This window comes from Bombina bombina, chromosome 1, assembly GCF_027579735.1.
Source record: "Bombina bombina isolate aBomBom1 chromosome 1, aBomBom1.pri, whole genome shotgun sequence".
NCBI classification, from domain to species: domain Eukaryota; kingdom Metazoa; phylum Chordata; class Amphibia; order Anura; family Bombinatoridae; genus Bombina; species Bombina bombina.
Genome location: NC_069499.1, coordinates 68,536,399 through 68,546,944, shown reverse-complemented (window position 1 = coordinate 68,546,944; position 10,546 = coordinate 68,536,399). Strand labels below are relative to the sequence as shown.

Genomic DNA, 10,546 nt, shown 5'->3' with positions numbered 1-10,546 from the left:
GGGATCTACTTTTCGTCCCTTTCGTGCGGACAAGTCTCAGCGTCGGCAGCCTGCTGCAAAGTCGGAGCAATCCAAGGGATCTTGGAAGCTAGCTAATTCTTGTAACAAGTCCAATCCGCACAAGAAGCCCGCCAAATTAAAGTCGGCATGAAGGGGCGGCCCCCGGTCCGCCTTCGGATCATGTAGGGGGCAGACTATCTCTTTTTGCGGAGGCCTGGACAAGAGACATTATAGACCCTTTGATTCTGGAGGTCATATCCCAGGGTTACAGGATAGGTTTCAAAGCTTATCCGCCCAGAGGCAGATTCCTCCTGTCAAACATATCTTCAAGACCAGAAAATAGAGTTGCCTTCCTGGGGTGTGTGAAGGATCTCTCATCTCTGGGGGTAATCGTCCCAGTTCCCTCGGCAGAAAGAGATCTGGGATGATATTCAAATTTTTTCGTGGTCCCAAAAAAGGGCATGTTTCGTCCAATTCTAAAGGTCCTAAACAAGTTCTTGTCAGTTCCATCGTTCAAGATGGAAACAATCAGGTCAATTTTGCTCCTGGTGCAAGAGGGGCAATTCATGACAACTATAGACCTGAAGGACGCCTACCTTCAAGTTCCAATCCACAGGGATCATTTCAGGTTTCTAAGGTTCGCCTTCCTGGACCAGCACTTCCAGTTTGTGGCCCTTCCATTTGGTCTGGCGACTGCCCCAAGAGTCTTCGCAAAGGTTCTGGGAGCTCTACTCGCAGTAGAGAGAGCCAGAGGAATTGCAGTGGCACCTTATCTGGACAATATTCTGGTCCAGGCTCCGTCCTACAGTCTTGCAGAGGATCACTTGAGAGCTCTTCTTCGATCCTACGGGTGGAAAATAAACTAAGGAAAGAGTTCATTGGTCCCCAGTAACCATGTGGAATTCCTGGGTACGATAATAGATTCTTCAGCTATGAAGATAATCTTGACAGATCAGAGACGTTATCGTCCAACTGTCTAGCTCTTCAGACATTCTCCAGGACATCTGTGGCCAGGTGTATGGAGGTGATCGGGCTCATGGTATTCAGCATAGATGTCATTCAATTCGCCAGGTTCCATCTCAGACCTCTTCAGCTGTGCATGTTGAGACAGACCGGTGACTTCTATCTTGGTGGCCCTGATCGGGGCAGTTGTCTCAGGGGACATCCTTTTTGAGACCATCCTGGGAGATTGTGACCACGGATGTGAGTCTATCAGGATGGGGAGCTGTTTGGGGTGCCAGAAGGAATCAAGAACAGTCTAGTCTTCCTATAAATATTTTGGAACTTCGAGCAACATTCAACGCTCTGAGGGCTTGGCCCCTTCTGGGGTCGTCTAGATTCATAAGATTCCAGTCGGACAGCATTACCTTGGTGGCTTACATAAACCATCAGGGGGGAACGAGAAGCTCCCTAGCCATGAGGGAAGTATCTCGGATTCTGTAATGGACAGGGACTCGCAACTGTTCGCTCTCAGCGATCCACATTCCGGGTGTGGACAAATGGGAAGCGGATTTTTTGAGCAGGCAGATGTTTCATCCAGGGGAAGGGTCCCTCCATCCCGAGATGTTTGCAGAGATCTGTAGCAGATGGGGGGAAGCCGGAGATATATCTCATGGCGTCCAGACTCAATTGCAAGCTACCCTGATACGGGTCTCGATCCAGGGATCCCCAGGCGGAACTGATAGATGCCTTGGCGGTACCCTGGGACTTCAACCTAATTTACATATTTCCTCCGTTACCTCTTCTACCTTGGGTAGTGGCCCGCATGAAGCAGGAGAAAGCTTCGGCTATTCTGATTGCTCCGTCATGGCCGCGGAGGATGTGGTTTGCGGATCTGGTGGCAATGTCATCTCCGCCATGGAAGTTACCTTGTTGCAGGGATCTGTTGGTTCAAGGTCCCTTTCTACATCAAAATCTCGATTCTCGAAGGCTGACTGCATGGAGATTGAACGACTAGTCTTAGCCAAGAGAGGATTTTCGGAAAAAGTGATTGACACTTTCTCGTTAAGGCCAGGAAGCCGGTCTCTCAACGCATCTACCACAAGGTGTGGAGGACCTTCTTCTCCTGGTGTGAGGAACGAGGATATCCATGACTCGAGGTCAGGGTATCCAGTATTTTGGCCTTTCTCCAGGACGGTCTGGACAAGGCTCGCCAGAAACACCAGTTATGAAGCAGGGGTCTAAAAAGTATGATCGGGTTGATTGACACCCCCTGCTGGCAGCTGATTGGCCGCGATTTTGCAGGGGGCGGCATTGCACCAGCAGCTCACATTCAGCGATGTTTGTCGGACCTAACATTTGATAAATAGGCCTCTATGCATGCTCTTGACATTAAGGTTCTTTTGTGGAAAGTCCTATTACTGACTATTGCATCGGCACGCGGAGTCTGAGTTGGCGGCCTTGCAATGTGAGTCTCCCTACTTGGTGTTTCATGCTGATAAGGCTGTTCTTCGCACTGGATTGGGTTTCCTTCCCAAGGTTGTGTCGAGTCGTAACATCAATCAGGAAATAGTAGTTTCTTCTTTGTGTCCTAACCTTTCTTCGAAGGAGAGCTTACTTCATAATCTGGACGTGGTTCGGGCGTTTAAGTTTTATCTTCAGGCCACAAAGAAGTTCAGGCAGACTTTGTCCTTATTTGCTGTGTATTCAGGGAAGAGCAGGGGGCAAAGGGCCTCTGCTACCACTCTGTTTTTGTTTGAGGAGTATGATCCGTCTGGCATATGTGACAGCGGGACACAAGCCTCCTCAGAGGATTACGGCTCACTCGACTAGAGCTGTGACCTCTTCTTGGGCCTTTAAGAATGAGGCGTCTATGGAGCAGATTTGTAAGGTGGCCACTTAGTCTTCCTTACATACTTTTGCAAAATTTTATAAATTTGAAGTTTTTGCTTCTGCGGAAGCAACTTTTGGGGGAGAGGTTCTGCAGGCTGTTGTGCCCTCAGTCCTTTTACCCTCCCATTTTTTTTTTCATTCAGTGTCCTCTAGAGCTTGGGTATTTGTTCCCACAAGTAATGAATGAAGCAGTGGACTCTCCTCCAATTAAGATGGAAAACATAAATTATGCCTGATCATTTAATTTCCATCTGTGGGAGGAGAGTCCTCTGCACCCGCTCGTTTCTTCGATGGGCGGAATTAAATTTATTATTATTCTTCTAGCACCATTTATACCCTGATATTTCTCCTACTGTTCTTTGTTCCATTGGCAGAATGACTAGGGGATGAGGGGAGTGGGGGAGGTTTTTAAGCCTTTGGCTGGGGTGTCTTTGCCTCCTCCTGGTGGCCAGGTTCTTAATTCCCACAAGTAATGAATGAAGCATTGGACTTTCCTCCCACAGATGGAAATTAAATTATCAGGCAAGCATAATTTATGTTTTTAAAGACCAGAGATGAAGGGGAAAAGGGACACCCGGCTTCTTCCATTCCTTAGATGTCAGACATGCGATCTGGAACAGGAAATGCTTCCACAGATTAGGGTTTGACATCAGACTCTCTTGAGTTTATTAGCCTTTTTAGGAGTTTTTGCGACTAGTTTCAGAATCCTCCAAAGTAGCTAGAACCTCTTTCAAAAGTAAACGGAGGTGCTCAAGCTTAAATCTAAAATTAACCTCCTCTGAATCCGGTGTACTAACTATAGCAGAATCATAAATCTCGTCCTCAAAAGTTAGAGGAGTGATCATCCTCTGATAACTGAGATAAACTGACTAAAGAAGTTTTGGCGGAATCAGAAATACCTGACTTAGAAAAAATGTTCTCTTCCTTTTACCTGAAATAGGTAAGGCACTCAGAACTTCAGAAACTGCATAAGTCAGTTGCGCAGCAAAATCACCTGGTAAATATACACCCCCAGGAACTGACAGAGGAACCGCAGGGCACTGCTTGTGTAACTTGAGTCATGCCATGGACACAGGGGCGTATTAAGGCATAGGCCAACGAGGTCGGTGCCTAGAGCGAAAGGTTTTAAGAGGCGACATTTGCCGTGGCTGCACTGAATATGCGGCTGATCATTTAAAAAAACAACCACAAAAAACTTCATACACTCTCAGTCTCAGCCAAGGGCTTAGGACAGTCTAGTCAAAATTAAACTTTCATGAATTAGATAGGGCATGTAACTTTAAACAACTACTCAATTTCCTTTTATCATCAAGTTTGCTTTGTTCTCTTGGTATTCTTTTTTGAAAGCTAAACCTAGGGAGGATTATGTTAATTTCTAAGCCCTTGAAGGTCGCCTCTTAACTAAATGCATTTTACAGTTTTTCACAGCTAGAGGGCGTTAGTATGTGTGCCATATAGACAACATTGTGCTCACGCCTGTGAAGTTACTTATGAGAGGGCACTGTCAAAAGAACTGAAATAAGGGGTAGTCTGCAGAGGCTTAGATACAAGGTAATCACAGAGGTATAAAGTAAATTAATATAACTGTTGGTTATGTAAAACTTGGGAATAAGTAATAAAGGAATTATCATATTAAACAATAAAAATTCTGGAGTACACTGTTCATTTCATTTTAACTTGAGTGTGCCTTTAACTGGAAAATAGGGTTTTCTATTTTCTTATTTTTTTTCTTTCTATATTTCAGGTTCTCCAGCTCTACCAGATTACACAAATCAACCATGGCTTGATGATGGTTGGTCCTTCTGGAAGTGGCAAATCTATGGCTTGGAGAGTGCTGTTGAAAGCGTTGGAGAGATTGGAAGGGGTTGAAGGTGTGGCACACATCATTGACCCGAAAGCTATTAGCAAAGACCATTTGTATGGTACCCTCGATCCAAACACAAGGGAATGGACTGATGGCTTGTTTACACATGTTTTGCGAAAGTAAGTTTTTCACATGTTTTTTTTTAATTTCTGACACGTTGGGAATGTTATTTTAGGTGTGTGTGTGTATGTGTGTGTGTGTGTATGTATGTGTGTGTGTGTGTATGTATATGTGTGTATATTTATTAGTGACGGATTACCGGCTACCCCAACTGAGTAGCTCCGCCGACCGATTTCCCAAAACCTGGAACCCACCGCTATGTGGCAGAGAAGTGATACTAGCGATTCCCTCCCAATTAACTAGACACTAGCATTAAGGTGAAACGAGTAGAATTTTTTTTTGGGACAAACACACAACATTTATACAGAAACTCATCTTGATTAGACACTGGACAATCCCACAATTTTTCTGCCCCTCCAGACAGGCTGGCGCCTCCATAGACCCCCATGCTTCGTGTCCTAGCGGCCCCAGGGTGGGGATTCTGGGGTGATTCCAGGGGATCGGCGGCACGCCCAAGGTGTCGTTGGTATGCTCTCAGCCCCCAGCTTCTACAGCCAAAAAAGCAACATGATCCATGCCGAAGCTACATCCTACCAAACATACACCATGAGTGAGCGTCCAAGTGGGTTCCGGGACCCCCAGTTCCAAAGGGAGCTCCCATCCGGCAATCACCCCATCTCTGGTTCTACCCATGGGCTAGCCATCCCCAAAAGAGCCTGGTCTGCCGAAGGACGGTCTATGGAGAAGGCTCTGAAAATCCCTGGTTCCTTGTGGAGCACACCTCTGGCAATTGACCTACATCCTGCCCTCTCCCAGGGGTGACAACCACCTAGAGAACGGATCTCTAGGGCAAAGAGGGCGGAAATACGGGTCAGTGCGCCTGGCCGGTAGTTCAGGGGGCCGGCCAACCAGCCGCAGAGGCAGTAGGCGAATCTTTCAAGACGAGTTTAGAACACACAGTAAGTTGACAGAAGCTCCTAGGACTCGCAGTTGCTCTGAGGAGCCCATGTATGTCATGACTAAGGATCAGATGGATTGAAACGTTACTGCTTCGTCTTCTATGTCACTGTAAAATAAAGGAAACACTTTGATGAACTGTGGGTGCTGACTTCTTCCTTTTTGGATTCCTTCTATTATTGAGGTGTGCAGGACCCTCTGACGTATGTGCACCCCATAAGAAACCACTTTTACCAACTTTGTACCTGTGCTGGACCCTCCATTTTATATATATATATATATATATATATATATATATATATTCAGTACTTGACTGAAAGAGAGTGTACATGTATAGCACTCAACAAACCTATATTTCAGTAACTTCACAAATTTGGACAGAAAGGAGAAATATGTGTGTTCGGGCTTGGCGATATGGGGGGAAAAATCGCAATTGCAATTTAATCGCTATTTTCATATAAAATACTATAACGCCTTAATTTTTCAATAAAAAATGTATTTAAGACTACAGAATCTTAATGTATGTATATGTATGTGTGTGTATATATATATATATATATATATATATATATATATATATATATATATATATATATATATATATACAGTTGTGCTCATAAGTTTACATACCCTGCAGAATTTATGATATCTTGGCCATTTTTCAGAAAATATGAATGATAACACAAAAACTTTTCTTTCGCTCATGGTTAGTGTTTGACTGAAGCCATTTATTATCAATCAACTGTGTTTACTCTTTTTAAATCATAATGACAACAGAAACTACCCAAATGACCCTGATCAAAAGTTTACATAGCAATCCAATGAAGAAAAAGCGCACAGAGCCCTGCAGTGACAAAGTGCGCGTGTGCACGAAACGCGTCTGCTCTATGCACCTGCTCATCAACCTAGATTTTATCTTTGTCCTTGTATGGACACTTTTTCTGTTTTTAAGTCCCAATAAACTTTTGGGCTCTGAGCTCTTTTTCTTCATTGGATTGCTATCGTTTTTCAGTGTGGTGAACACACGCCAGGATTAGCTGCCGTAGCCCTATGTCCTTAGGGATATGGATCCCGCCCACTCTCCACTGAGTCGTTATACTCTATAACCTTTTGGGTCTCCAGAGAGCGCTCCGTTGTGCAGGTTTGTGGATTGTCAAAAGTTTACATACCCTGATGATTTTGGCCTGATTTGGGTTTGAATGGCTATTAAAGGTAACCATCCTCACCTGTGATCTGTTTGCTTGTAATTATTGTGTGTGTGTATATAAAAGGTCAATGAGTTTCTGGATTCCTGACAGACCCTTGCATCTTTCATCCAGTGCTGCACTGACGTTTCTGGATTCTGAGTCATGGGGAAAGCAAAAGAATTGTCAAAGGATCTGCGGGAAAAGGTAGTTGAACTGTATAAAACAGGAAAGGGATATAAAAAGATATCCAAAGAATTGAGAATGCAAATCGGCAGTGTTCAAACTCTAATCAAGAAGTAAAATATTGGGGGTTCTGTTAGATAACATACTGCATTCATCTTGCCATCAATTCTGACAAAATGTCCTGTGCCTTTTGTAACTCATACATACCCAAAACATCAGTGATCCACCTCTGTGTTTCACAGTAGGAATGGAGTACCTTTCATCATAGGCCTTGTTGACTCCTCTCCAAATATAGCGTTTATGGTTGTGGCCAAAAAGCTAAATTTTGGTCTCATCACTCCAAATTACTTTGTGCCAGGAGGTTTGAGGCTTGTCTCTGTGCTGTTTGGCGTATTGTAAGCGAAATACTTTGTGGCATTTGCGTAGTAATCCAATACTATTCACGAATACAGCACCACTAATAGTGCACGGTGGTGAGGTAAAACTGCAACTCCTCTGTATAATGTAGAAATACATAAAGTTCACCAGCACTGTTAGGATAAAACATTCATCTTTTATTGAAGATCCTTAAAAAGCATTTGCGTAGTAATGGCTTTCTTCTGGCGACTCGACCATGCAGCCCATCTTTCTTCAAGTGCCTCCCTTATTGTGCATCTTGAAACAGCCACACCACATGTTTTCAGAGTCCTGTATTTCACCTGAAGTTATTTGTGGGTTTGTCTTTGCATCCCGAACAATTTTCCTGGCAGTTGTGGCTGAAATTTTAGTTGGTCTACCTGACCGTGGTTTGGTTTCAACAGAACCCCTCTTTTTCCACTTCTTGATTAGAGTTTGAACACTGCTAATTTGCATTCTCAATTCCTTGGATATCTTTTTATGTCCCTTTCCTGTTTTATACAGTTCAACTACCTTTTCCCGCAGATCCTTTGACAATTCTTTTGCTTTCCCCATGACTCAGAATCCAGAAACGTCAGTGCAGCACTGGATGAAAGATGCAAGGGTCTGTCAGGAGTCCAGAAACTCATTGACCTTTTTATATACACACACTAGAGGATGGTTACCTTTTAATAGCCATTCAAACCCCTTTGTGTCAACTTGTGTGCATGTTATCAGGCCAAAATTACCAGGGTATGTAAACGTTTGATCAGGGTCATTTGGGTAGTTTCTGTTATTATGATTTAAAAAGAGTAAACACAGTTGATTGATAATAAATTTCTTCAGCCAAATACTAACCATGTGTGAAAGAAAAGGTTTTGTGTTATCATTCATATTCTAATTACTAATATTCTAATATACGAGACTCATTACATGCAAAGCAAGATAGTTCAAGCCGTGATTTCTCATAATTGTGATGATTATGGCTTACAGCTCATGAAAACCCCAAATCTACAATCTCAGAAAATTAGAGTATTGTGAAAAGGTGCAATATTCTAGGCTCAGTGTCCCACTCTAATCAGCTTATTAAACCATAACGCCTGCAAAGGGTTCCTGAGCCTTTAAATGGTCTCTCAGTCTGGTTCAGTAGGAATCACAATCATGGGAAAGACTGCTGACCTCACAGTTATGCAGAAAACCATAATTGACACCCTCCATAAGGAGGGAAAGCCTCAAAAGGTAATTGCAAAAGTTGGATGTTCCCAAAGTGCTGTATCAAAGCACATTAATAGAAAGTTATGTGGAAGAAAAAGGTACACAAGCAGCAGGGATGACTGCAGCCTGGACAGGATTGTCAGGAAAAGGCCATTCAAAAGTGTTGGGGACTTGCACAAGGAGTGGACTGAGGCTGGAGTCAGTGCATCAAGAGCCACCACACACAAATGGATCCTGGACATGGGCTTCAAATGTCGTATTCCACTTGTCAAGCCACTCCTGAACAACAAACCAATGTCAGAAGCATCTTACCTGGGCTAAAGAAAAACAGACCTGGTCTGTTGCTCAGTGGTCCAAAGTCCTCTTTTCTTATGAGAGTAAATTTTGCATCTCATTTGGAAACGAAGGACCCAGAGTATGGAGGAAGAATGGAGAGGCACACACTGCAAGATGCTTGAAGTCCAGTGTGAAGTTTCCACAGTCTGTTGACTTGGGGAACCATATCATCTGCTGGTGTTGGTCCACTGTGCTTCATTAAGTCAAGGGTCAACGCAGCCATCTACCAGGAGATTTTGGAGCACTTCATGCTTCCTTCCACAGACCTGCTCTATTGGGATGCTAACTTCATTTTCCAGCAGGACTTGGCACCTGCCCACACTGCCAAAAGCACCAAAACCTGGTTCAATGACCGTGGGATTACTGTGCTTGATTGGCCAGCAAACTCACCTGACCTGAACCCCATAGAGAATCTATGGGGCATTGCCAAGAGAAAGATGAGACCGAACAATGCAGAAGAGCTGAAGGCCGCTATTGAAGCATTCTGGTCTTCCATAACACCTCAGCAGTGCCACAGGCTGATAGCTTCCATGCCACGCCGCATTGTGGCAGTAATTGCTGCAAAATGGGCCCAAACAAAGTACGGAGTACATACAGTATGCATGCTTATACTTTTCAGAGGTCCGATATTGTTCTATGTACAATACTTGTTTGCATGTAATATTCTAATTTTCTGAGATTGTGGATTTGGGGTTTTCATGAGCTTTAAGCCATAATCATCACAATTATGACAAATCACAGCTTGAACTATCTTGCTTTGCATGTAAGGAGTCTATCTCATATATTCTTTCCACCTTTTAAGTTGCATTAGTGAAATAAATTAACTTTTCGAGTTTCACCTGTATATGAGATCCTAGACCAGATTATGTCAACTTGATATTAATTCAAGACCTTATAAAAGGTAATTGTGCAGACCCTTTAATAGAAATTACAAAAATAATAAAAAGAGAGAATACAAGAGGATAGCTGTACCCTCTTTAGAAAGAAAGGGAATTCAGCACTCTTTTTTTAAATTTCATAACAAAAATTATTTTTCTTTTTAATGACACGAGTCCACTGATCATTTTAATTACTAATGAGCATTTAAGAATACTTTGGTGGTTGTCTCTGTATCTTTGCTCCCAGGGAACCTGCTTTCGAAGTTCTTCTGGGTGAATGTGCCAACAGATAGCCAGCCTGTGGGCAAGGGAACTGTTTGGGGCCTTCTAAGAGCAGGGAACATGGACTCGGGCGGAGTTTGTTCTTCCCATAAGCATTTTAAAAATCGAGAGTAATCTTCAATCCTCTCCTAGCCTGGCCTCAGTGAGCTTTGGCAGGGTTTATCCGGTTTAAGTTAGATCTTATTTCATCTGTGGTGGGAATTATGGCTGGGAGTGCTTTCCAGCCTGATTCTCAATGCGGTCAGTTGCAGTTGAATTTCATGACTTCTCGTCAAAATGTCAAGTGCCTGAGGTATGGATTGAGGTCAAAGATCCCTCAAGCTGTTCTAATAGACACCTTGGCGTTTCAATATGGCATATTTAATTCCTCCATTTGA

General features: G+C 43.4%; 1 protein-coding gene across 1 annotated transcript in view; it reads left to right on the top strand.

Moving 5' to 3' along the window:
* DYNC1H1 (dynein cytoplasmic 1 heavy chain 1) overlaps positions 1-10,546 on the top strand; it is a 163,615-nt gene that overhangs the window by 62,714 nt on the left and 90,355 nt on the right. The window contains 1 exon segment of the mRNA XM_053697444.1: positions 4,577-4,815. Within this exon segment, the coding sequence (XP_053553419.1) occupies positions 4,577-4,815 (239 nt within the window).